We start from the raw sequence: 26,339 nt of genomic DNA, 5'->3' as shown, positions 1-26,339 counted from the left end.
ATAATAACTCAGTGTTACTATGTGATGAGCAGCCCATAGCATGTCCTACTTAGCAGCATGCTACCGTAGTGTCTATTGATATGTATATGTATTCTTTGTCATCATGCTTGTGACATAAAATGTTCCTATGTATTTCAGCTTCTGGAATGGTGCTAATAATTGCTTACTTTGTTACACATCGTTTCAACTGCTGCTCCTCAATTATCTTGAAGTGCTTTGGGTTTGTTTGTTGTTTATTGGAAAAAAACAAAGCCAAACCCAAACCAAACAACCCCTCCTCAGTGAATAAGTTACTTTAAAAAGCTGTGTTATTGAAAGATTGATGTGTGTTTTGGGGTTGTTTGGGGGGGGTGTTGTGTTTTTGTTTTGGGTTGGTTTTTTTTGTGGCTCATGCCTGCTTCAAGAGTTTTGTGATGCCTCAATTCAGATGTAGTTAGCTCTGTAATGTCTGCCCAGTATGAAATCTGGTACGTGTCCTGTCCCTAAAACTACTCGTGTTGTAGATGTGCTAAAAGCTCCACAGATCTTTAAAAGAATCATTAGTATGAATGAAGGAGTGCATAGTTCAAAGAGGAGTTTTTATATAGGCATACCTCAGTAGAGGCAGCTAAAATATCATTATTCTCTTCTTTTGGAAGGATTATGATTCCATTGTGAAACTGGTGAAAACTTTAGAGAAACTGCCTACTTTTGACTTGGCTTCTCACCACCATGTGAGGTTTCATTATGCCTTTGCGCTGAACAGGTAAGAATCTACCCTTCCTTTCACTGTTGAACAGTAGATCAGAATGGGAAACTTCATGCAGGGTTGTGAGCCTAGCTGAAGTTTGCTACCAGAATCTACACATCCAGGTCTAATGTTTTCACTGAAATAGCTTTGGAGACTCTGAGCTTTGTGATCAATCTAAGCTTTTCTTTTCTCTCATACTGTCAAATCCCATTCCTTTTCCTTTAGGTGTGTTTGAATTGTTCTTCCATAGGTTTGCATAATTTTTCCTTTTCTTTTTCTTTTCAGTACCTAAATTGGATCAAACAGATACCTCACAGTAGTTTACCTCTGCTAAATGTGCTTTTTAACACTGCTGTATAAGTGGCAGTGCTGATGAGACATCATGTAATTTAAGCCTGAGTTCTGGTAGCGTCAGGAGACAGGAAGAGAACTTTCATCAAATGTCCATCAGAAGGTTTAATTATATTATGATATCATAACAATAAACAAATTTTTGTGTTACCTGATAACATGCACAAAATGTGCCATATGCAGCAGCATGCACAGTTTTCCTGGGTAACATGAGAGCAAGCCTAGATTTTTTTCTAGGATACTGGCAGTTGGGCAAAGCACTAAGACGGGGGCTTTTCAGTGAAAATTGTAGAGGTTTTCTGCTCCCTTGCTGCTATCACATGGAATATTTTGCTACTGACATTTAAAGGAGTAGACCAGGTGTCAGGAGGCATTGAAATTCTCATATACAGAAAATGTCAACAGATTTTTCTGTTTCTCACAGGTTTGAATACTGTAATTCAGGTTCACTGAGGAGACTCAAAAAGCGATGCCAAAATATGTCACAAATATTTAGCTGAAACAATAATATAGATTAGTTTTGCAAATAAACTGGGAAAAAAAAAAAAGTCTCAAACCCCAAACAACATCACACCCCCAGGAAATTTAAAAAAAAATAGCAAAGAAGCAATTAAAACCCCAACAAACCAACCAAAAGAATTTCCAACCCCCGCCGCCCCCCAAACCAGGTATATAGCATTGTTTTGTCTGAATAAAATGTCCAGATACTTTCTTGTTCCTTTATTCCACATACATGAAAATATAAGCATTAAGCCTTTTTTATGGCTTTGCCATAACTATATGCATCTTTGCAGATTAAATAATCTATCATATGCTGGCATTTCCACAGTATTTCACAGTATTGCTAAGGTTGGAAGAGACCTCGAGGATCATTGAGTCCAACCTGTCACCACAGACCTCATGACTAGACCATGGCACCAAGTGTCATGTCCCATCTGCTCTTGAACACCTCCAGGGATGGTGACTCAAACACCAACCTGGGCAGCCCATTCCAATGACAAATGACTCTCTCAGTGAAGAGCTTTCTCCTCACCTCGAGCCCAAACATCCCCTGGTGCAGCTTGAGACTGTGTCCCCTTGTTCTGGTGCTGGTTGCCTGGGAGAAGAGACCAAGCCCTTCCTGGCTACAACCACCTTTCAGGTAGTTGTAGAGGGCAATGAGGTCACCCCTGAGCCGCCTCTTCTCCAGGCTAAACAATCCCAACTCCCTCAGCCTCTCCTCATAGGGCTTGTGCTCAAGGCCTCTCACCAGCCTTGTTGCCCTTCTCTGGACACGTTCAAGTGTCTCAATGTCCTTCTTAAACTGAGGGGCCCAGAACTGGACACAGGACTCAAGGTGCGGCCTAACCAATGCAGAGTACAGGGGCACAATGACTTCCCTGCTCCTGCTGGCCACACTATTCTTGATACAGGGCAGGATGCCATTGGCCTTCTTGTCCACCTGGGCACACTGCTGGCTCATGTTTAGGCAGCTGTCAATCAGCACCCTCAGGTCCCTCTCTGTTTGGCAGCTCTCCAGCCTCTCTGACCCCAGCCTGCTGCTCTGCATGGGGTTGCCATGGCCAAAGTGCAGCACCTGGCACTTGGACTTCTTAAATGCCATTCCATTGGATTCTGCCCATATGTCCAGTCGGTCAAGGTCCCTCTGCAGAGCCCTTCTACCCTCTAACTGACTAACATCTGCCCCCAACTTGGTGTCATCTGCAAATTTGCTGATGACTGACTCAATCCCCTCATCCAGATCATCAATGAAGATGTTAAAGAGGATGGGGCCCAGTACTGATCCCCAGGGGGCACCACTGGTGACTGGCCGCCAGCTGGATGTGGCACCATTCACCACCACTCTCTGGGCTCAGCCCTCCAGCCAGTTCCTAACCCAGCACAGAGCGTTGCGGTCCAAGCCACGAGCTGACAGCTTAGCCAGCAGTTTGCTGTGGGGGACGGTGTCAAAGGCCTTGCTGAAGTCCAAGTAGACCACATCCACAGGCCTCCCCACATCCACCAGACGGGTCACCTGATCATAGAAGGAGATCAGGTTGGAGAGGCAGGACCTGCCCCTCCTATATCCATGTTGGCTGGACCCATTTCTATGTAAACCTCCACAAAGGAGGTGTACCTTGGAGTCTTAACAAGTTATTTAGACCTCAGGGTCCCCCTTTTCTAAAACAACCATTGAAAACAGGCTCTCTGGGGCACAAAGAAAAAAACCCAACCCTGGAAAACTGGAGTTCCATCTTTTCAGGCAGATCTTTGTACTTCATTGATTCTGTGGGGACTTGCAGACTGAAAGGTCTGTTTTCACAGATGTGACTGTAAGATGTAGCCTTTGACTTACCTGTCAGACAAAAGGTCTACCTAGTACCTCTAAAGGAGATCAGATATTTTCTTCTCCCTCCCTTTTCTGGATTGTACAGTTAGCTGAAATCCATGTCAGTTATGAAAATGTTCATGTTTTGGTTATGCCATGAAGAAATTACTCTGGCTAATTGTAGCTTGCTTTTTATTTGGAATAGGGAGGGTACTTCTTCAGCTAAGGCAAGTCTGGAATACTCTGCGCTTCTGAGTGTTTGCTGTGGAAGTAGCTGTCCCTCTTGCTTCTAATCCAGGTCACTAGTATGGAAGGATGGAGCAGCTCAATTAGTCAGGATTAGTCTGACCTAAATCAAGAAAGTGTGTGAGGGAAGAAAAAGCAGGGAAAAAAATAGAGACCTCTCTGTTTGGAGACCAAACACTGTTGTGCACTACGGGTTTTGTTGTCATTAAGTTCAGGTAGCTATTGGTTTGGTCTGGATTAGTGGTAGTTGATACAAGATGTGGAAGAGTTACCCACCTGAAACTGCATCCTGAAAATTGCCTTTCTGTAATGAAAGTCAGCTGAAAAAAAAAGGAGCTGTAGACTTGCCTTTGTTGTTTTACTTCAGTGGTCACTGAGAAGAGAAAACAAAAGGAAGTAAACCTTCAAACCTCAGTGATCAGTTGTCAGGGGACATAAAATAACACAGACCTAAAGGGAACTGTTACTTGCTCAGGCAGGAGCAGTTGATTTCACTTTCTTCTACACCACTTGCTTCTGGAGCTTCAGAGCTCATGAGCTCGGGTATCAGTTGGATCTGCTCTGATCTCTCAGGTTTGACATTGACACTGCCTGTACAGAACATTCTTGTGTTCTTGTAGAGGGAGAAGAAAAAAAATCCCTTAGTGAACCTCTAATTGAGCAGTATCTGCATTAAGATGGTTGTGCCTTTTGAAGTGTGTGGGGATTTTTTTTGGTGTAGTTGTTTTCTTCTGGGGTAGCCCACTCTTGAAAGCTTCTTCAGTGCAAAGCTTGCAAGACAGATGCAGAATTACATATTTTTCTCAATTCAAATTCTAGCCTCTCAAATACTGCAAGCAGTTTCTCCAAAAGAATATAATGCTGTCCCCAAACCACCAAAGAACAGTTTTTGCTGAGAAAGGAGTCATTGTCTTCAGTACACAAATATGTACAAAATTTTAAACGCTTGATCATGAGTGATGCAGGTATCCAAACTGTGAGTCACCAGGAAGTGTCTAATGCTTGCAATTAAGTGGTATGTTTGTCTGAAGTGGTACTGTAAATATTGTCTTACTGGCTTCACTTCCTAACCTTGCCTGTCATGAAGATTTAGTCTGGTTGGTGTTTTTTGGTGGTGTTTCTTTTTGTTAGGATAGGATAGGATAGGATAGGATAGGATAGGATAGGATTAGAATAGAATAGAATAGAATAGAATAGAATAGAATAGAATAGAATAGAATAGAATAGAATAGAATAGAATAGAATAGAATAGAATAGAATCAACCAGGTTGGAAGAGACCTTCAAGATCATCATGTCCAACCTATCATCCAACACCACCTAATCAACTAAACCATGCAACCAACCATGCTTGGTTCATTTCTTTTGCTTCACATTCTAAGTGCATGTATAAAAACCAAATCACAAACATAAGGTGGAATCTTTTTCTTTTCCTTTAAATTTTGAATCACTATGAAAGAAATACCAGATATGAAACCAAGGCTCATATCTTTCTGTTTTTAAAGCAAGTAACACATAATCTTTTGAAGAACTGCTTTTGAGGTTCTTGTCAGTTCTTTGCTCTATCTGATACTTCACGGGAGAGACAAAAACCTGTTTGCTTTTATAAAGGTGTCCCATTATGTTAAGAAAAGGAAACAAAAAAGAAGAGGAGGTGGAAAAGAAGCATGTATATATGATATAGTCCATTGTGTCTAGAAGCATATTTTACCTGGTCATAAAAAAATTATTTCTTGTAACTTTATTGCTTGTTTTTTTTTAATACCTTTTTTCCTTTTTTTAATAGGCGAAACCTGCCTGGAGACAGACAGAAAGCTCTGGAAATTATGATTCCTCTGGTAGAACAGGAAGACCAAGTAGCTTCAGATATGTACTGCCTGGTTGGTCGAATTTACAAGGACATGTTTTTGGAATCTGGGTTTATAGATACAGAAAGCAGGGACAAAGGGACATTCTGGTGAGTACTCTTTTCCTGGTCTATGTCCTTTTGTTAGCCTTGGGAACATATTCCTTAAACAAGCATGTATTTCAACTGTTTTTTTCATTCCAAATATTTGGCACTCATAAGGGATACACTAAATCTTCTAAACTTGACTTATATTTTTAAGAACAGGAGATTTATGTTGTCCAGAAATGTGGTTCTGCAAAGTTCTTCAAATGCCTCGGAGGCTGGTAGTTTAGGTGGCTCTTATCAGTGTATTTTCCTCTTCTCCATCAAGTATGAATTCTCTGTTTATTGTACTACTCTTGGGAATCTGGGCCAAACAATATTCAGCCGTGACTCAGCTAGCATATCTGCAGCCTGATAGATAGGCCATACCTTGAGTACTGTGTCCACTTCTGTGCCCCTCAATTTAAGAAGGACATTGAGACTCTTGAAGGGCAACAAGGCTGGTGAAAGGCCTCAAGCACAAGCCCTATGAGAGGGAGCTGAGGTTGTTTAGCCTGGAGAAGAGGAGGCTCAGGGGATACCTTATTGCTCTCTACAACTACCTGAAGGGTGGTTGTAGCCAGGAGGGCGTTGGTCTCTTCTCCCAGGCAGTCAGCCAGCACCAGAACAAGAGAGCATGGTCTCAAGCTGCACCAGGGGAAGTTTAGGCTCGAGGTGAGGAGAAAGTTCTTCACAGAGAGAGTTGTTAGCCATTGGAATGTGCTGCCCAGGGAGGTGGTGGAGTCACCATCCCTGGAGGTGTTCAAGAGGGAATTGGACATGGCACTTGGTGCCATGGTCTAGTAGGCACGAGGTCTTGGGTGATAGGTTGGACTTGATCCTTGAGGTCTCTTCCAACCTTGTTGATTCTATGATTCTGTATTAGCTAACTGGGCTTAAAGGTGCTGAGGTTTAACACTGCACAGATACTTAGAATGTACTATTCTGTCTTTTGGGGTTTCTGCACTTGCAAGTGATAAGACTGTTCCAAACTCATGCAGGTAAGTTTTTTCCCCATCATCACCATATAGTATGTGCATATTGCAGTGGACTACAGTACCATGGATAGTCAAAGCAACACACAATAGGCTGGACAAGCTCTTAATTTAGAGGTATCATTGTTTTTATTGCTTTTGAAATGCACAAAAAAGCTATGTAGAATAATTTTTTTAAATGGAGACTCTGGATGCTATCTTAGACTGTGAGGATGGCTTTTCTCTATTATGATTCAGAGAAGGAAACGACAGTATGAGATTTAACACATCCAAGTGCCGGGTTCTGCACACTGGCCACAACAACCCCATGCAGAGCTACAGGCTGGGGTCAGAGTGGCTGGAGAGCGGCCAGGTAGAGAGGGACCTGGGGGTACTGGTTGATGGTAGGCTGAACATGAGCCTGCAGTGTGCCCAGGCAGCCAAGAGGACCGATGGCATCCTGGCTTGAATCAGGAACAGTGTGGCCAGCAGGAGCAGGGAGGTCATTCTGCCCCTGTACTCTGCACTGGTTAGGCTGCACCTCAAGTACTGTGTCCAGTTCTGGGCCCCTCAGTTTAGGAAGGATGTTGACTTGCTGGAAGGAGTCCAGAGAAGGGCAACAAAGTTGGTGAGGGGTTTGGAACACAAGCCCTATGAGGAGAGGCTGAGGGAGCTGGGGTTGCTTAGCCTGGGGAAGAGGAGGCTCAGGGGTGACCTTGTTGCTCTCTACAACTATCTGAAGGGAGGTTGTAGACAGGCAGGGGCTGGTTTCTTCTCCCAGGCAATCAGCACCAGAACAAGAGGACACAGTCTCAGGCTGCGCCAGGGGAGGTTTTGGCTGAAGGTTAGGAAGAAATTCTGCACAGAGAGAGTGATTGCCCATTGGAATGGGCTGCCCGGGGAGGTGGTGGAGTCTCCGTCACTGGAGGTGTTCAGGAGGAGACTTGATGGGGTGCTTGGTTGCATGGGTTAGTTGTTTAGGTGGGTTGGATTAGTTGATGAGCTGGACACGATGATCTTGAAGGTCTCTTCCAACCTGGTTTGGTTTATTCTAAAGGTTTATCAGGAACATCACTGTGTCAGCTTAGTGATTTGTGCATTTGTATATCAGATCCTAGTTCTGGTCTTGTGCTCATCAGCTGCCTGTTGAACTAAGTTCCTAGAATGGAAACATTCTTCTCATTCATTTATCACGTATTTTCAGTCCATTTCAGATTAGAACTGTCTCTGGTAAAAGATAAGATAGAATAGCTGACCATTTATGGCCTCAGAATACAAGTACTGTTTATAATTGCTGATCATGCTTTACAGTTTTGCAATGCTTACTGGATTTTATAAAAGATGTTGCAACACCAGGGATGCAGCATATTATCATCATCCCTCTCTGTAATTTTGAGTTACAGAAAAATTTTATTTCCTCAAATGCAAAGCTCATAACAAACTTTCATGATTCTGTATTTTTTTAAAGCAATGCTTTGCTAATACAATGAATAAAAAATGTAAAATGTAGACCTCTACACAAATATTAGGCATTGTCACAGAATCACAGAATGTCAGGAGCTGGAAGGGACCTCAAAAGATCTAATCCAAACCCCCCTGCCAGAGCAGGATCAGCTATACCAGATCACACAGAAACTCATCCAGGTGGGTTTTGAATATCTCCAGAGGAGACTCTGCAACCCCTCTGGGCAACCTGTTCCAGTGTTCCCTCACCCTCACAGTGAAAAATTTTTCCTCATGTTTTCATGAACCTTCCTGTGCCTCAACTTCCACCCATTGCCCCTTTTCCTGTTATTGGGCATCACCAAGAAGAGCCTGGCTCCATCCTCTTGGCACTTAATCTTTACATCTTTATAAGCATTAATGAGGTCACCCCTCAGCCTCCTCTTCTCCAAGCTAAAAAGAGCCCCAGCTCCCTCAGTCTCACCTCAGAAGAAAGATGTTCCACTCTCAATTTTTGTTGGTATGCACTGGACTCTTTCAAGCAGTTCCCTGTCCTTCTTGAACTGAGTGGCCCAGAACTGGACACAAGTGTTCCAGATGCAGCCTCACCAGGGCAGAGTAGAGGTGGAGGAGAACCTCTCTCAACCTAATACAGCCCAGAATGGCATTGGGCTTCTTATCACAGGCTAAATGCAGTAAAGTAAAATTACTTTTGCTATTGTACATCTTGCTTTCTCCTCATTATAGTGCCTTAGGAATGGATAAAGATTTTCAAATCTAATTCAACTAAGAATGATTATATTAGCAGTAATTACTTCTAAGATATTTCATGTAGCCATTGTAAGAATTTTAATTAGATGTGTCTTAGCAATCAGGATATTCATACATTTGATGAGGTGGAGTGATTGCAGTCAGGCAAGTTTGGGAGAGGACAATAGACTGGCAGCTCCTGCAGCAGGGTAGGATGTTGACCAGGCCAGCCTCTTAAATAATCCCTGAAGTCTCTGGCAAGTAAACCCCAATACAGACTCAATACTCGGGGAACCTGCTGACATTGAACAAGGTGCTCTCTGTCGAGTCAAGTTGAAGTTTGGCCAGAAGCTGTACCAAATAGGCCAGTTGCTTTTGGTTTGCAGTTTCTGATGGGTATGGATGTGAACTCTAGTCTTACAGCAGGCTTCATGTGACTGAAGAGTTGACTCAGTAGAAAACTCTTAGGAAGGACCAGACCTACTGTGGTGCTACACCAGGCCACAGTGAGGGAAGGTGTGTGCAGGAACAATGCCTCCATGATGGTGTTACTTAATGTTGAAATGGAAATTATTATCTCTGTCTTGGAGAAATGAGTATGTAGGAGAAGTATAGTGATAAGAAAATGAGGATTTGGAAACAGAAGCATTGATTTTGCAACAACTGGTGATGTCAGGGTACTTTGGTCTAGTAAAAAAACCAAAACCACCACCCCCCAGAAAAAAACCAACCCAACCACAAAAAGAAAGGAATAGAATAGAATAGAATAGAATAGAATAGAATAGAATAGAATAGAATAGAATAGAATAGAGTAGACCAGACCAGACCAGACCAGGTTGGAAGAGACCTCCATGATCATCAAGTCCAACCAATCACCTAACCCTAACTAATCAACTAGACCATGGCACTAAGTGTCTCATCCAGCTGCTTCTTAAACCCCTCCAGGGACGTTGACTCCACTACATCTCTGGGCAGCCCATTCCAATAAGTGATCACTCTTTCTGTGAAGAACTTCTTTCTAAGATCAAGCCTAAAAGGAAGTCAGTGTTCTTTCCTGGCAATTAAAAAGCAGAATAAAAGACATCTTTCATACAAATATGAGAAAAGAGATTAAAGATTAATTCTTTACTATCACTTTCTTGTTGCATACTGACAGTGTGAATCAGACTTCCCAAGGCTATCAAGTCTGCATTCGAATCTTTTCACTGCTACCTCCCAAATTCAGTGCCTGCACTGCAATATTTTCCCAAATGTCAGCTTTCACTTTCTTGATGGCATTTACAATTGCATCAGCTAAGCCAGCTTTTACTTTATAGGCAAACGTTTGAACCTTACTGCCTTTCTTCAATATTGTGTTGGCCACTCCAGTGGTATCTGGGGCCTGGCAATGTACAGAAATTGCAGCAGTTGCATTTAAATCAATTCAGTCAACAGATTTGACTTGTGAGTGCCGGGTGCTGCACTTTGGCCACAACAACCCCTTGCAGAGCTACAGGCTGGTGTCAGAGTGGCTGAAGAGCTGCCAAACAGAGAGGGACCTGGGGGTGCTGATTGACAGCCGCCTAAACATGAGCCAGCAGTGTGCCCAGGTGGCCAAGAAGGCCAGTGGCATCCTGGCCTGCATTAGGAATAGTGTGGCCAGCAGGAGCAGGGAGGTCATTGTGCCCCTGTACTCTGCATTGGTTAGGCCACACCTTGAGTCCTGTGTCCAGTCCTGGGCCCCTCAGTTTAAGAAGGACATTGAGACACTTGAACGTGTCCAGAGAAGGGCAACAAGGCTGGGGAGAGGCCTTGACCAAAAGCCCTATGAGGAGAGGCTGGGGGAGCTGGGATTGTTTAGCCTGGAGAGGAGGAGGCTCAGGGGAGACCTCATTGCTATCTACCACTACCTGAAAGGTGGTTGTAGCCAGGAAGGGGTTGGTCTCTTCTCCCAGACAACCAGCACCAGAACAAGGGGACACAGTCTCAAGCTGTGCCAGGGGAAGTTTAGGCTCAAGGTGAGGAGAAAGTTCTTCACCGAGAGAGTCATTGGAATGTGCTGCCCAGGGAGGTGGTGGAGTCGCCATCCCTGGAGGTGTTCAAGAGGGGATTGGATGTGGCATTTGGTGCCATGGTCTAGTCATGAGGTCTGTGGTGACAGGTTGGACTTGATGATCTTTGAGGTCTCTTCCAACCTTAGTGATACTGTGATACTGTGAGGTGTTTGGGAAACAATGTTATCATATTTTCAAAATTTATTGTTATAGGTTATTTTTTTTGCTTTTTAATTTTTAATGTTTGTCTGTAAACTTTAGCTGTCTGGACTGTGTGAATACAAGGTAGGTTTAGGAATGTTAGCACAGGATTGCACAAAATACGGAATTTCACCTATTTTGGTAGTAACTGTGGTGGCACAGGTCCAAGATAAGAGTATCTTTTGGTTTGAGTAGCATGTAAAGATGAAGAGAAAAATGGAGTTTTGTTGTTGAGAATGGAGATTTGGTAGGGTTTGGAAGGAAAAGGTGAACCCAGGAACAGAAATTCTCAGGATGTCCCTTCTGGTCTCCTGGGGTTAGCTCCTGGCAGAAGGGCATTGTGAGAGTGGCCTCTGACAAGAGGTAATTCCCAGCCATCTGTGATGGACTCATGAGTGGTCAAAACTGAGCTCATCAGCAATGCTGGTGGTGCCTCTGTGGTAAATATTTAGGAAAAGATTGTTTTTTTTTTCAGGCTGCTTCACCAGTACTTCTGCAAGCAGTAACTATTTGGCAAACTTAACGCTCATCTCCTTCTCCTTTGCCTACATGATTAATGCTGTTTACAGCACAAATGTTGATACACATGAGAGATGCCTCTTTTAAATTTTGAGGGTTTGTGTATATCTGTCCAAGAGCTAGAAAAATTTTGATAGTCATGCCAGACATGAGAAATTTTGGGGCAAAACAAAGTTAAAGTACACAGTGTCCTGTACTGGAACAAAAATACTTATTTTCAAGGTTTTTGTCTCCTCCTGTCCTCTCTCCTTTTCCTGGTATTGCACAAGGATTACATCATGAAAGATCCCTAGGATAAAATAAAGGAGTCCAGATCCCAATGTTGTTGTGTCTTCAAAGTGATTATACCAGCCAAAGGGTCTCTTCTAGCTGTATATACTTAGAATCAATGAGAGTGTCATCCTGTTAAGTTAGGGAGGGGGTGTGGGTTTTGATGGTGGTTGTTTTTCTTTGGGTATTTTGAGTGGGTGGGTTGGTTTGTTGGGGTTTTGGTTTGTTGGGGTTTTGGTTTGTTGGGGTTTTTTGTTGTTTGGTTGGGTTTGTAGTTTGTTTGCTTGTTTTGTTTTGTTGGTTGGTTTAAGTGAGTGAAAATGTTTTGTGTATACTTTATTCCTGGTTTTGTTGTAACTCAAAGGCAGGTCAAAGTCAGCTTTGCTCATACTGCCTGTATTTTTTACAGGTCTAGACTCATGACTAGTGATTGTTTGGTGGTGAGCAGTTGAAGTACAGAAGACTATATATGTAGCAGACTGAAGAGAAGTCTGTCTTACACTTTTGGGAAGCAGAGTCCTGAATCATTAGGGCAGGAAAACCAACAAACAAAATAAAAACTAGCTATATTTTTAGCCTGCTAGCAGCAAAGTGTACATTCAAGTATTGTCTGGGAGCCAAATCCTTAGATTTTGCATTGATTATTTTTCTTTCTTTCATTATGTATTAATCTCACAATCTGATTTTTCTTCTTATATATAATCAATTTGTTTGTTTGGATTTTTTTTACCATTTTAAAAGCAATTTTAAGCTCCATTGCTATTATGTAGCAGAGTTAGGCTGGCTGAATGTCTTGTGGTCCTTAACTCACATATGATAATCTTGTTTGCTACCTCATTAAGGGGGTGTGTGTGTATGTAGATATATATATGTACCTACATATATGCAACTAAACATGTGCTTACTCTGTAGAAAAAGTTTAAAGCACTGTAGATGTGCTGTCACTGTTGTCACTGTACCTTTCACTGCCAGCATGAGGCTCTGGCCAGCCTGATCTAGTGTGGGGTGTCCCTGCCCATGGCAGGGGGGTTGGAACTAGATGATCCTTGTGGTCCCTTCCAACCCTGACTGATACTATGATATTGTGTGGTGTGTGTGTGTGAAGCCTCTCAACTTCTTTGAGGCTATTTGAATGTTACTGCCATTCATCTTGCTTGTTCACTTCCTTGAGGAGAAAAAAATCTGGTGTAGTCCCATTTTATGTGCACAGACTTGTAAGGACAGTGTCAGTGAAGAGTGAAGTTTGGAGCAGCTGAAATTGTAGCTAAATACAATATGTTCATGTCACACTTGCTTTTGTGCTTGTGCATTTTGATATACTTGTGTGTCACTGTAGCAGCTCCACAAGAGAAGATGAAGTTTCAAGTCAGTGAAAATTAATATATTTGAGAGTAAATTAATGACCTTAATAAATATAACTGTGAGACAGGTCTCTTACAAGCTATTAGCATGAGTTAGTTTTCTTCTTCAATCTCAAAGAGAATGGGAAATCTAGTAAGATACTGTAACTCTATTGGGATTGATGAGTAGGGTCTGTGCTTGTTGTGTGAGGGGAAAGGAAATGGGAGGAGGATATATAAATAACTGACTCCTAAAAATAACCACAAAGCACGTGTGGAAACCAGTACAATATTTTTGCTTCCATGGATTCTTGCTGTGTAAACAGAAGATAAGCACTTGAAATACCTAAAAGTATCGTTATGTCCCTATTAGATCACATTATTTAGAGAGTAAATTTGTATGTTTATTTTTTTTCTAGGTTCAAGAAGGCATTTGAGTCTGAGCCCACGTTGCAGTCAGGAATCAATTATGCAGTACTCCTCCTGGCAGCTGGACATTGCTTCGATACTTCTTTTGAGCTGCGGAAAGTTGGTAATTACAGTTTGCAGATTCGCAGTGAAATCACGTTCTAGTGAAAGTATGATACCACCCACTGAGAGGGGAGAAACCTGATGGTTGTACACAAGTGCTTTGATAGTGAGAATCTGAATATTTCACTTGGTCTACCTCTCCACTACTGATCCTACATGACTATGGGTGAGGGCTGTCATGAGGGGCTTGGTCCCAGTCTCAAAGCCTTAATTGGTTGCTGGAGGTCAGTGAAACAGGAATGGCTGAATGGGGGAATGCAATTCTAAATCACATTCTTGAAAACAAACTAAACTTCCTGTAAAACTGTAAAGAATATAGACAAAAAGTCAATCCTGAGAGTGGGGAAAATGCACTTGACTTGAGTTTGGGATGGACTGAGACAAGAATTTTTTTCTTCTGATGCTTTCTTTGAGGTTTTCTGAATGCCTGTATTCATAGAATCACAGTGGTTTGCGTTGGAAAGAACCCTTTAGAGACCATTTAGTCCAAGCCCTCTGCTGTGAGCAGGTATAGAATAGAACAGAATAAACCAGGTTGGAAGGGACCTTCAAGATCATCTCATCCAACCTATTATCCAACCCACCTAATCAACTAAACCATGCAATCAAGCACCCTATCAAGTCTCCTCTTAAACACCTCCAATGATGGTGACACCACCACCTCCCTGGGCAGCCCATTCCAATGGGCAATCACTCTCTCTGTGCAGAATTTCTTCCTAACCTTCAGCCTATACCTCTCCAGGCTCAGCTTGAGACTGTGTCCTCTTGTTCTGGTGCTGCTTGCCTGGGAGAATAGACCAACTTCCACCTGTCCACAACCTCCCTTCAGGTAGTTGTAGAGAGCAATAAGGTCTCCCCTGAGTCTCCTCTTCCCCAGGCTAAGCAACCCCAGCTCCCTCTGTCTCTCCTCATAGTGCTTGTGCTCCAAGCCCCTCACCAACTTTGTTGCCCTTCCCTGGACTCCTTCCAGCAAGTCAACATCCTTCCTAAACTGAGGGGCCCAGAACTGGACACAGTACTCAAGGTGTGGCCTAACCAGCGCAGTGTACAGAGGCAGAATGACCTCCCTGCTCCTGCTGGCCACACTGTTCCTGATGCAGGCCAGGATGCCATCGGCCCTCTTGGCTGCGTGGGCACACTGCAGGCTCATGTTCATCCTACCATCGACCAGGAGCCCCAGGTCTCTCTCTGCCTGGCTGTTCTCCAGCCACTCTGACCACAGCCTGTAGCACTGCATGGGGTTGCTGTGGCCAATGTGCAGAACCTGGCACTTGGATGTGTTAAACCTCATACTGTTGGACTCTGCCCATCTGTCCTGCCTGTCCCTCTGCAGAGCCCTTCTACCCTCCAGCAGATCAACTCCTGCCCCCAGCTTGGTGTTGTCTGCAAATTTACTGATGATGGACTCAGTGCCCTCATCCAGATCATCAATAAAGATGTTAAAGAGCATGGGGCCCTGCACTGATCCTTGGGGCACACCACTAGTAACTCTAGACAGTGTCTAGACTCTCTCTAGAGAGTGACTAGAGCTCTCACAGGTTGCTCCCCCTAACTTTTTAACACTTCCAAATGAAGCATTCACAACTTCCCTGGGCAGCTTGGTCCAATGTCTCACCACCCTCATCATTAAGAAAATGTCTTCTTTAAGAAGGAAGAATTAAAATATTTTGTTTGTGACTTTTTATTTTTTTTCTATTTGGGGAGAGTGCAAAGTCAAGATTACTCAGTAATACTTTCAGTGCTTTCTCCCATACCTTCCCTGAATGTTGTAATATGTAGTAATATGTTCTTTGAAACTGACATTCTTCTCAATGAATTTGCATAATTCTTGACTTTCTGTAAAGTCTTTTTTTAATCCTTCTGTCTCCTGAGGAGGTTGCCAAGTAAGAAAGAAACAATGTCCTTCACTCCAAAAAGTATGCCTGTAATCAGTCACTGCTCTAGGTTAGTAGGTAGGTGTGCACTGTATCTCTGAAAGTAATTTCTTAGTGGTTTTTTTTGAGTGTGAAGGTCAGAGTGAGATGATTACTTTCACCTAAATAATGGAAATGAAATTCAAATTCTGTGATGTGAATGAAGGTACTCACATGGATGCAATGGGCTGTGTAGAGTTGCTTCAATGACTGTGTTTGTCCTACTGTGAGTGGGTGACACTTTGCAGTTTGGGTCTGTTAGAATACTTTCATCTCCTGCACTGAAATCGGAATTCTTGTGCCAGTGTGGGAGGTAAAAATATGTTTTGTTTTCTACATAGCATCAGCAAATATTCACTCAGCAAGCTCTATGAGGAGAGGCTGAGGGAGCTGGGGTTTTTTAGCCTGGAGAAGAGGAGGCTCAGGGGAGACCTTATTGCTCTCTACAACTACCTGAAAGGAGGTAGCAGCCAGATGGGGGTTGGTCTCTTCTCCCAGGCAACCAGCACCAGGACAAGAGGACACAGTCTCAAGCTGCACCAAAGGAAGTTTAGGCTGGAGGTGAGGAGAAAGTCCTTCACAGAAAGAGTAATTGGTCATTGGAATGGGCTGCCCAGGGAGGTAGTGGAGTCACTGTCCCTGGAGGTGTTCAGAAAAAGGATTGGACTTGAAACCATGGTTTAGTTAGTCATGAGGTGTTGGATGATAGGTTGGGCTTGATGATCTCTGAGGTCTTATTGATTCTATGATTCTAAATGAGATATTTAACTGAAGCTGGGCTTGCTTTATTTTGTTGTTTAATTTGAACCCTTCCACTTTGAAGAGACTTCTCAACTGAATACAGACTGCAGCCAACTAGGTTTGGACAAATTAATTGTACTGATGAAATCTGGATGTTCTTTGCAGGGATTAGGTATTTGGTATCATCTGCCTGTGAGTTTGTCCACTGTTCTTTTCCCTATTGTTTGTATGAAGAATTTTACTTAAATTAAGGTTCCTTATTACTCTAAGGTTCCATTTATGACTCATTAATGGTTTGGTGGAGGAATATCTGGTAGAACATTGGTGGAAGGTTGTTTTGGTGGGTTTTGTTTGTTCTGGTGTTGCAGGGTTGTTGGTTGGTTGTTGGGTTTTTTGTGTGTGTGTGTGTGTCTGCTTCCCTTGAGTAAACTTATACTTGGTGTCTGATGAAAACCCTTAATATCAGCAACCCCTACTGCTATCTGCTACTGTCTATCTTTCTTACTTTGTTATTGTCAAAATATTTTAAGCCTCAAACTGGCACAGCTATTTTGAAACAAATTTTCAAACATGTGTATAATATAGACCCTGTGTGTGTCATTGGTTTCTTGTTAACAGCACTGTGATCACTCTTTATAGAATGATAGAATACCAAGTTGGATGGGATTTCAAGGATCATCTGATCCTAGCTTCCATGGCAAAAGCACTGTCTGTGCAAGCTAGCCAAGCACCCTGTCCAGCTGAATTTTAGAAGTGTCCAGTGTTGAGAGTTCCCCCACTTCCCTGGGGAAATAATTCCAATGGCTGATTGTTCTTGTGAAAAATTGTACTCTGATGTCAGATTAGAATATCCCCAGGTATAACTTGTACTTGTTATGCCTGGTCTTTTCCCATGTGACTGCATCTTCTCATTAACCACCATTTAAAATACTGGACCATGATGATAAGGTCTCCTCTAAGCTTATTTGTCTCAAGGTTAAGCAAACTCACTTCTAGCAGGCCTTCCTCATACGGCAGCTTTCCAGCCCTTTGTAGCCCTTCTGTGGACCTTCTCCAGTCTGTCCACATCTCTAGTGTGGACCAAAACTGAGCACAGTATTCTAGGTGTGGGCTGAGTAGCGTGGGGTCATGACTCCTTTATCTCTGCTTGGTGCTACCCTCATTGATGCAACCCTCATCCTGCTGCTGCAGCATGCTGTTTGCTCATATTGAGCTTGTGGTCCACTAGGACTCCCAAGTCCCTTTCCACAGAGCTGCTCCTCAGCCAAGTGGATCCCAGCCTGTCCTGCACTACTGCATTATGTTTTACTAGGTGCCTTAGTACAATGAGGTTTGTCAGCTGGTTTGAGTTGTACAACATTCTGAGCAAAATTTGTCTTGGGTGAACTGTAATGTTTTCAACAACAAAAAGGCAAACTTACAGGGCTTGTGTGGGGAGGAGGTTTTTTTTTGTCTTCTTTCCTGTCCCAAGAATCTTTTGCATACATGTCATTCTTTTGATGTAACTTCTTGCTTAGGTCTATGTGTACAAGACCATTCAGTAGCAGTAGATTTGCCTGGCAGCACTTTCAGTTTGGTGTCCACCTGCAATACTATCTGTAGCACATAGAAATTAGAGGAAGTCAGTCTTCTGGTGGGAGAGACAAGAGCATGCTGGTTGAAGTACAGTCCAGGTTGTATGGAAATGATGCTAGTAGGTTGGGAACTTCTAAGGAAGGATATTGTGCCTAACAGCACTTCAGAGGGTGCATGAGGGTGTAATTATAAGATGTATACCTGATTACATTGGCAATATTGTGATAATTCCAGTAGAACTAAGAATCCAACAGACATTTCACCACTCTGCAAGAGATCAGAAAATTTGCTTTCTAAATGTTCCTACCTCTGCTTGTCAGATAATAGCTTACAACTAAATGATTATGTGAAGCATTCACGAAAATCTTCCTTCAATTTTCTGAATAGCATTGCTTTCTTAATGGTACAAAAGTGCAGAACTCTGAGAGCAAAACAGAAATGCAAAGCTTTGCACTGACAGTAATGATCTCTGCCGGCTGTGCGACTTCGACACATGAAGAATCCAGTAATGCAAATTGTTCTGTCAATATTTGAGCAGGGAAAGCAGTTTATTTATAAAGCCTTCATAGTAATGTTTAACTGGCAATATCTACTTACTGTATCTCATGTTCTTTACAAACTGTGGATATATTCTCAGAGCTATAAAAACAATGGCTTGTCTGGCATTAATGCTTCCTCTGTTTTTGCTCATTCATTCTTGAGACCAAATATTCAACTGGAATTCAACTGCTGCTTTTTTCCCTCCCTTCATGAATGCAAAGTTTGTGATGGAAGGAGGGAATGTCCTGACCTTGCCTGGATTTCTTTATGCTCTCAAAAAAAACTTTTCAGGATGGTGCAATCAAAATAAACTAGAGAAATTATACAAGGAAACCACAAACTCAGGGTGAAGTTCATGAAGATGTTTGCTTTGCATAGAAAAGTGATGTTCCCCCCAACCTCTCAAAAAGACCAAACCCATTGGAAAACAAAGCAAAGCTAAAAAAACAAAACCCCTAAATTAGAGCTGTGGTCTTTTGGACCTATTGCTAATGCCTCCACATTTTTTGCAATTGTGTTTTTCCAGATTGCTTTTTAAGTATAAGTTTGGTTTTTTCAGATGATCTTTGTTGTGGAAGGTCAGCAAACCTGAGTGAGTTTTAGCACCAAGTGTCTCATCTTTCTCAGAAGTATCTGAGAGGCTGATGCTGTCTTCTCTAAGGTCATAGAATCCACTTGACAGGGTACTTGAGTAAAACTTTCAGTTCACCTAGGATACACTTCACAGGATACTTGAGTATAACTTTCAGTTTATCTAGGATACATAACAGTAATGATTCCCAAACTTGGTGTCCTCAGGTATCATCTCTGCCACCCATCCCTCCATTCTCCCACTACATTCCTGTAGCTCTCCCTTACTCTATGAGCTGAGACTCATTAAGCTGCCAGTCTTACCCTCCTAACAAACACTTCTCCCTGCCATGCCATTAATCCCAGTTGTACTTCTCATCAAACCCACGTATTCCATTTGTACCTTGCTTTGAATCAATTCTCATGCCTGGAGCACTGGAGGGTTCTGATGGATGAATTCCTGCAGGTGCAATGAAGGATGGCAGAATATGTGTCCTGTGAACTGGAGACCAGTGATGCTGCTTGCTGTGACAAATAGCTTGTGATAGTTTGTTAGCTGTCACTGCAACCTGTCGGTGCCATAGCCCAGTGTTCAGCCCTTAGCACAGCTGAACCGCTCCTTTATCCCATCTTCCCAGCTGAAATGATTCATGTGTCCCTGTGATACCAGCTCATTACTTTCCTTGCGCTGAAGTCATATCCAAAGCCTGTGGAAGTTAACAGGAGTCTATCTGCCTTTGTCTGTTGCTGTCCACATGCATGCAAATGTTTTAGACATTCTAGCAGAGGCCTTCAGCCATTGAGGATCTTGCTGAGTAGTGTTACTCTAGGGTCCTGGGGGAGATTCCTTTTTGTTTTCTGTTTACTGCGTTGTGTAGGAAGCTTGTAGGTTTTGGTTTCTGGAACCCAAATGAAGCTGAAAACATTTAACACAAATTCCCCTTTCCTGTCCTACACTGACAAGTGTAGGTGTATGTCCTCAAGCAGTTTCTTGATGATGTGCATGTATATAGCAGCCTGGCTGAAAGCCTTACAGATCTGCTATCCAGAGAGATGGTTACTGCTGTATGTTGTGGAGTTAATGGAGGTGATGTACACTGCATCATGTCTCAGGTAGAGCTGAGATATTTTGTAAAATCTACTGCATATTTTTCTCTTCAGGAATAAATAAACAAAATTCTTTCCTAAGAAGTGAACAAATAATGTTAGTGTGATTTAAGTATTACTTTGTTGTGTGTGTTACTCAAGCTTGACAACATCTTGCTAGCAAGAGAGCACATACTGTGAAATATAGCTCTGAAATAGGCTGTAGACCACTTGGATACAATTTCACACTTCAAAAGCATTTATTATCTGATGCTGATAACAAAAATGTGAACATAAGAAAGCAAGATGTATTTTGTGGGCTGAAATGTACCTAATGTAATGATAGCCTTTTAGGTAAGATTTGTTGCTGGTTCCAGCATGAAGTTTTGTCTGCTACCTACTTAAGGAAAAAATAAAGACTGAAATTTCTTGTGAATAGTCAGCTTTAATATCAAAGACAATGGAAGGTGATGTGGGAGGGAAACTGTCATGGTGGAGTAGCGTGGAGAAAGTGAATAAAAGACTACAGTGGTGAAGAGGACTGGCTTGTAAGCTGCATACAGGGGGTAGTGTAGCATCTCTCATTTAGCCTATAAATATGTAGCAGCAGATACTAACTAAAAATCATCCTGAAGGCCACAGAAAACTTGTAGTTCTCAGAAAACTTAACAAGGCAAATTCAAACCTGAGGCTCTCCATAGTCTTGAGTTGCTGAGGGTCTTTGGAATATTAATAGATGTCTTTCATTGGGGTAGGACTTGCGGCAATTTAAAGAACATCACTGCTGGAAGAAGCCCAGTGGATCATCAGTTCCTTCTGCATGGGGCCTTGTCTATAAAGGTAAGTTTGGGGCTTGGGGCTCATGAGTTTAAAAAAAAAAAACAAAGCAGAAAAAACATAATAGGTGCCTTATTCAGCATCTGTTAAGTTTTTACCAGCTATGTTGTGTAGCCTAAGGCCCCAATTTACCTTTACAGATGAGGTCCATGCAAAAACATAGGTAATCTGACTATGGCCTTGTCCTGACAGTGATGCCTTAAGTTTCCTTTCTTGAGAAGACTTTAGGAAGATGGGGAGGGGAAAAAAAACATTGCTACAGCCTAGGGTGTTTGGAAGGCATATAATATTAACTGGTAAGTATGATTTCCATTTTACTTCACTGAAGTAGAGAGGCTACAGGAATTTAAGCAGTTAATAAGTTTCAAATCAGGAAAATGCTTGTGGTTTTTTTTTTAACTGTATGGATACATTCCTGGGTATTTTTGTTTTGTTTTGTTTTTACTACAGGAGTAAAGATCAGCAGCCTGCTTGGTAAAAAGGGGAGCTTGGAGAAACTGCAAAGCTATTGGGAAGTGGGATCTTTCCTGGGGGCCAGTATGTTGGCTAATGACCATATAAGAGTGATCCAGGCTTCAGAAAAGCTGTTTAAGCTAAAGGCACCAGCATGGTAAGGTGATAAACAAGATCATGTACGTGACTGTGATAAAACAGCTTTCACATTCAGTATCGTATTTAGCTGACAGAAGATTGTTTTGGTTTTGGTTTTTTTAAACAGATTTTGCTGTCTGTGTATTGTGTCACTGCACTTTCACCCAGACAAGGAACTCTCTTCCCCTTTTGTCCTTATTCAGGGACAAGCTTAACATGGATCTTTAATTCAGTGTTTGAGAAGGGCAAATTCACTGTTGGCTCCAGGCTTTTCTGAGGGCAAGGGAGGAAGGAGGAGTTACTTGTAAGGACCATACGTTACCATATGGTTACGTTGCTGAAGAGAAGTGGTATCGATATACAAGTTTAGTCATAAGTGCCTGAAGGTTTGTGGGATGCAGACAGCTTGGATTGAGAAGCATGGATATACCTTGGAATACTGTGGTGGTTATTGCACATACCAGTTACTTTAGCAACTTAAATTGGAATGTCATGTGTGGGGCAAGTTGCATTTCATGCTTGAGAAAAATGCAGATTGAAGTTCAGAAAGGTTAGCAATCTAGAGCTAAAGATAATTCTGTGGACTCAATACATGTTCTGCAAAGGCCAAAAGATATGTGCTCTGAAAGGAAGCTTCCACACCTTTTTTGCTTCGGATGTGGGCAGCAAGTAGGGACCGGTCACTAATTAAGGTCTGATATCCTGTTAGCTGGGCAGAACCAAGACTTTCTGACTAAAAAAGGTTGTCACTGCCAATTGAAAGAGTGTGTATGTTGCAGCCTGTGTATTTTTGACTTTTTATAAAGACTAGAAAATGTCTCCAAAAGCTGGTTTGGGTTGGAAGGGATCTTAAAGATTACCTCATTCTGATCCCTTGCTGTGGGCAGGAACATTTTCTGCTAGATGAGATTGCTCAAAGCTTCATCCAGTCTGGCTTTGAACGCTTCCAGGGATGTATGTATGTGTGCTAAAATATGGACATTCCAAAATTCTTTATCAGCCTAATATGGGAAACTGTCAAGATTAAGAACTCTAAATTACTGACCAAGTACTCTGTAAATGCTGTCTACAGAGTATTTATCTTTATGATTTTCCATTTTTAATATGTGCATGTTTTACTGAGAAGCTGGATAGCGCTCTCTGCAAGCCTCCTGTTCAGAGTTTTCTGGAGTTTATGAATGCCTGATTGTCAGGATTTTATGTACCAGTTCCCATGGGATTTAAGTCAGTAGATTAAATTCTGAAAATACACAGTCATTTGTGCTTCAGGAAGGATTTCTCCTGTGAGCAATTCCTTCCCAATCTGATTCCTGCTGTTCCTCAGGACCCACCCGCAGCAAAGGGGAGTAGATCCAGTGTTTTAAGCCAGATATCCTTATGCCCTAAGAAGGATGGCTTGAAAACAAACAGCTGAAGGCCCTCTTGAGTTTACATTATACCTTCTTGTTATAAGCCTGGAAACAAATTTTCCATGAATAGTCTAATTGTGATAAGGTAATAGCTGTGATAAATCCTCTCTAAGCGTGTGTATCTCATTTGCTGCTGTATTCATAAAAATGGTGTAAGATGATGTTTGCAACTTTGCTTTCTCTTGGCATTTCTGAAAAAACAAAGTTATAAAGATTTCCATAAATCAGCCCCAGAAAGCTGAACAGCAGAGAACGGCATGAGCTGTATTTAGGAGAAGCATTCAGCTCTGCTGTTTTCCTTTCTTAGCAATGCCAAAAGGCTGCTTAGCATAGCTCTAGTCATCTTTATCAGATAGTCAGTTTCAGAAGTGTCATGTTTTAGAAAGCTCTGTTAAACAACTGCCAGTGCTGGTACAATACAGAAGACAGAACAGTGTAACAAGTTAAATTAGTGGATTTCTCACTTGAGGTTTTCATTTGATGTTGGTCATTATTGAAACAAGTTTGACATGGGCTCAGCTTGGTCTGTAGGTGGAAGATTTAGCTGTCGCTTGAATCTTTCATGGTTTAGGATACTCCAGAGTATGGGATCAGGAATTTAAGCAGGAAGGAGCATCCCAGAACTCATTTAGATTTCAGGTTACTAATAAAGCAGCTGTATTTTGATTTCTAAATGGTAATTGCTATAATTTAAAGCAATCTTAGAGAACCAACATCTTACTGCCTTGGTGTTGCAATGGTCAATGTTTCAGTTGTGATGAAAGGTAGAGACATTACTATTCACAGACTGCCTTAAATGTGCTAACTACATATGCTTGGATGATCACAGGTACCTGAAGTCTATTGTAGAGACTATTTTGATACATCAACATTTTAAGAAGCTGACTACAGAGCAACATACAGCCAAACAGGAACTAGTGGACTTCTGGATGGACTTCCTTGTTGAAGCCACAAAGACAGATGTGTCTGTAGTTCGATTTCCAGTAAGTGGTTGTTTTATTGTTGGTTTTGGTCTTTTTTCAGAAATTGTGACATGAAGGAAATGGACACAAAACACTGCTGATTATTAGGTTGCCAAATAATAAACTACTTGTCCAGATGAAATATATTTGGCCCGCTTATTAGATTGGCTTGAATTGATTGCATGTAGCTACAAAAGGATTGCACAGCGTGTTCCACACAGAAGTGACGAGGAAAAAAGTCAAGATACAATTTTGTTGGTTAGTGTTTGCTAGAAGTGGGTATACCTCTGAAGCAAAACTTTGCAGTATATCCTAGGTTATGCTATGTTAATTATATCGTGCTTTGAAGAAAAGCTATTTAATTTCAATCTCTTTCTAGCTCAGCAGGCTTTACATAACCTGCTACCAGTTAATCTAGTAGAGGTTAAATGTCAGCCCAAGCAATTAGAAATCTCTCAGCTACTAGACAGTATGTTTCAAAACCATTGCACTATGAATATATATATATATGTGTATGTACTTTTCTGATTTCCTTCACAAACACTTGGCTGAAATTTTTTAGTAGACACCCTGGTATTGTACAGTGTCCTGAAAATACACTGTAGAAAGATCTTTGTTCCTGTACATATTAACTATATATATATATATATGGGAAATAATGTCTGGGGTGTTCCTTTTTTAGTTATGCATTAGCAAATACAGCTTTTTGTTTTAAATAGCAGTTGCTGTTGCCTCCCAGATACTCACAGTATTGTACAGTTCTTTTGACTTATGTGTATAGATGGGATAATAAAGCATAAGGGAGACAGTTGTGTTGAACAGCAACAGCTTGAGGTAATAAAGCAGAACCAGTATGAGACTCTCCAGGGAGTCTGATTCTTGTTCTCTAAGGAGAATTGGTGTAAAGATTTGCAGGGATGCAAAAAAAAAAAGTTTGAATCCTCTGGTATTTGGAAAAGACAAGGCTGTGTTCTTTTTTGATGGTGGAATGGTGCATTTGGATAGTTAAAATAAGTTCTGACCCATAAAACTGTCAAAGTCAAATGGTTTGGATTTTTATTAATACTGAAACAAACTGAAACTGATCATGGCAATAGCATGAGCCAAAAGGAAAGCCCAGTGACCACATAGTTGGACTGTGTGGCATAAGAAACTATCCTGATATTGCAGGCAGACATACACAGTCTCTTATGATACAAAAATTCTCTTTGTGTCTATTCAGAAGGAAAATTGCATCATTCAGCAAGTTACCAAAATGAGACATAGTGGTTTTTCTTTTCCCTACCTTCTCCCAGATTCCTGCAAATAAGTTATCCTGATTTTTTTCCCCCCATAATTCCTTACTGTGAATTGTTCTTGGAGCTTGAAATTAAGAACTTCGATATCCATCGTTACAAGCTTAACTGTCAGTTACTCTCTTACCTGGTAGCATCAGTGTCATGAATCTCTGTTCAGCCTTTAGAGGAAGAAATGACACAGTGTGGGGTTAACTTGCTATAGGCTAAAGACCCCAATTAGTGAAGTAGTCTAAACTAGATTTTAGAAAGTCTAAGTGTCTGAAGATGCCAAGTGGCACATTGGTCATAAATGCCTTGGTACTTTTGAAAGTGTGGCCTTCTACTTCCTCCAGTGTGTCTGTCTGCTCATTGTGGGATATTATGTGGCTTAGATTTCACGCCAAGAAGCCATGGCCCTTTCCAAGACTTTCTGCTTAGGTGTTTATGTATTTCTTGCAATTTTTGGTAGTTTTTTTTTTTTAATAGATATAGACCAAGTTGCTCCAGTTAATCATTCTTTCCTAAAACTGCTATTTGAACTCTAAAGAATTTCAAGTATCTTGGAACTTCTGTATCTTGGATATAGAAAGCAGCTCTAAGGAAAAGGACTTGGGGGTGCTGATGGATGAGAAGCTGGACATGAGCAGGCAGTGTGCACTTGCAGCCCAAAAGGCAAATCACATCCTGGGCTGCATCAAAAGATGCATTGCCAGCAGATCTGGAGAGGTGACTCTGCCACTGTATTCTGCTCTGGTGAGACCTCACCTGGAGTACCGTGTGCAGGTCTGGAGCCCTCAATACAAGAAGGACATGGACCTAATGGAAAGGGTCTAGAGGAGGGCCACAAAAATGTTCAGGGGGTTGGAGCACCTCTGCTACGAGGACAGGCTGAGGGAACTGGAGCTGTTCAGCCTGGAGAAGAGGAAGCTCCAGGGAGACCTAATATCAGCCTTCCAGTACCTGAAGGTGGCCTACAGAAAGGATGGAGAGAGACTGTTTATAAAGGCCTGTGGTGACAGGATAAGGGGCAATGGCTTCAGACTAGAGAAGGGCAGATTTAGATTGGATGTAAGGAACAAGTTCTTTGCTATGAGGGTAGTGGAGCACTGGAACAGGTTGCCCAAGGAGGTGGTTGAGGCCCCTTCCCTGGAGATATTCAAGGTGAGGCTCAGTGAGGCCCTAGGCAACTTGATGTAGTTGAGGATGTCCCTGCT

The 26,339-nt window shown here is 42.0% G+C and overlaps 1 protein-coding gene across 2 annotated transcripts in view; it reads left to right on the top strand.

The window, feature by feature from the left end:
- Positions 1 to 26,339, top strand: part of MAP3K5 (mitogen-activated protein kinase kinase kinase 5) — a 140,510-nt gene that overhangs the window by 68,099 nt on the left and 46,072 nt on the right. For both annotated transcript variants that reach the window (XM_068150195.1, XM_068150186.1), the window contains 5 exons: positions 639 to 745; positions 5,420 to 5,590; positions 13,513 to 13,625; positions 21,337 to 21,496; positions 23,716 to 23,869. In XM_068150195.1, coding sequence (XP_068006296.1) covers positions 639 to 745; positions 5,420 to 5,590; positions 13,513 to 13,625; positions 21,337 to 21,496; positions 23,716 to 23,869 — 705 coding nt within the window. The remainder of the gene's footprint in view (positions 1 to 638; positions 746 to 5,419; positions 5,591 to 13,512; positions 13,626 to 21,336; positions 21,497 to 23,715; positions 23,870 to 26,339) is intronic.

Source organism: Melanerpes formicivorus, unplaced genomic scaffold, assembly GCF_026170545.1.
Source record: "Melanerpes formicivorus ecotype bairdi unplaced genomic scaffold, bMelFor1.0.p_v2 SCAF_2, whole genome shotgun sequence".
In the NCBI taxonomy this organism is placed as follows: domain Eukaryota; kingdom Metazoa; phylum Chordata; class Aves; order Piciformes; family Picidae; genus Melanerpes; species Melanerpes formicivorus.
The sequence above is the reverse complement of the archived record's forward strand: the minus strand, read 5'-3'. Positions and strand labels throughout refer to the sequence as shown.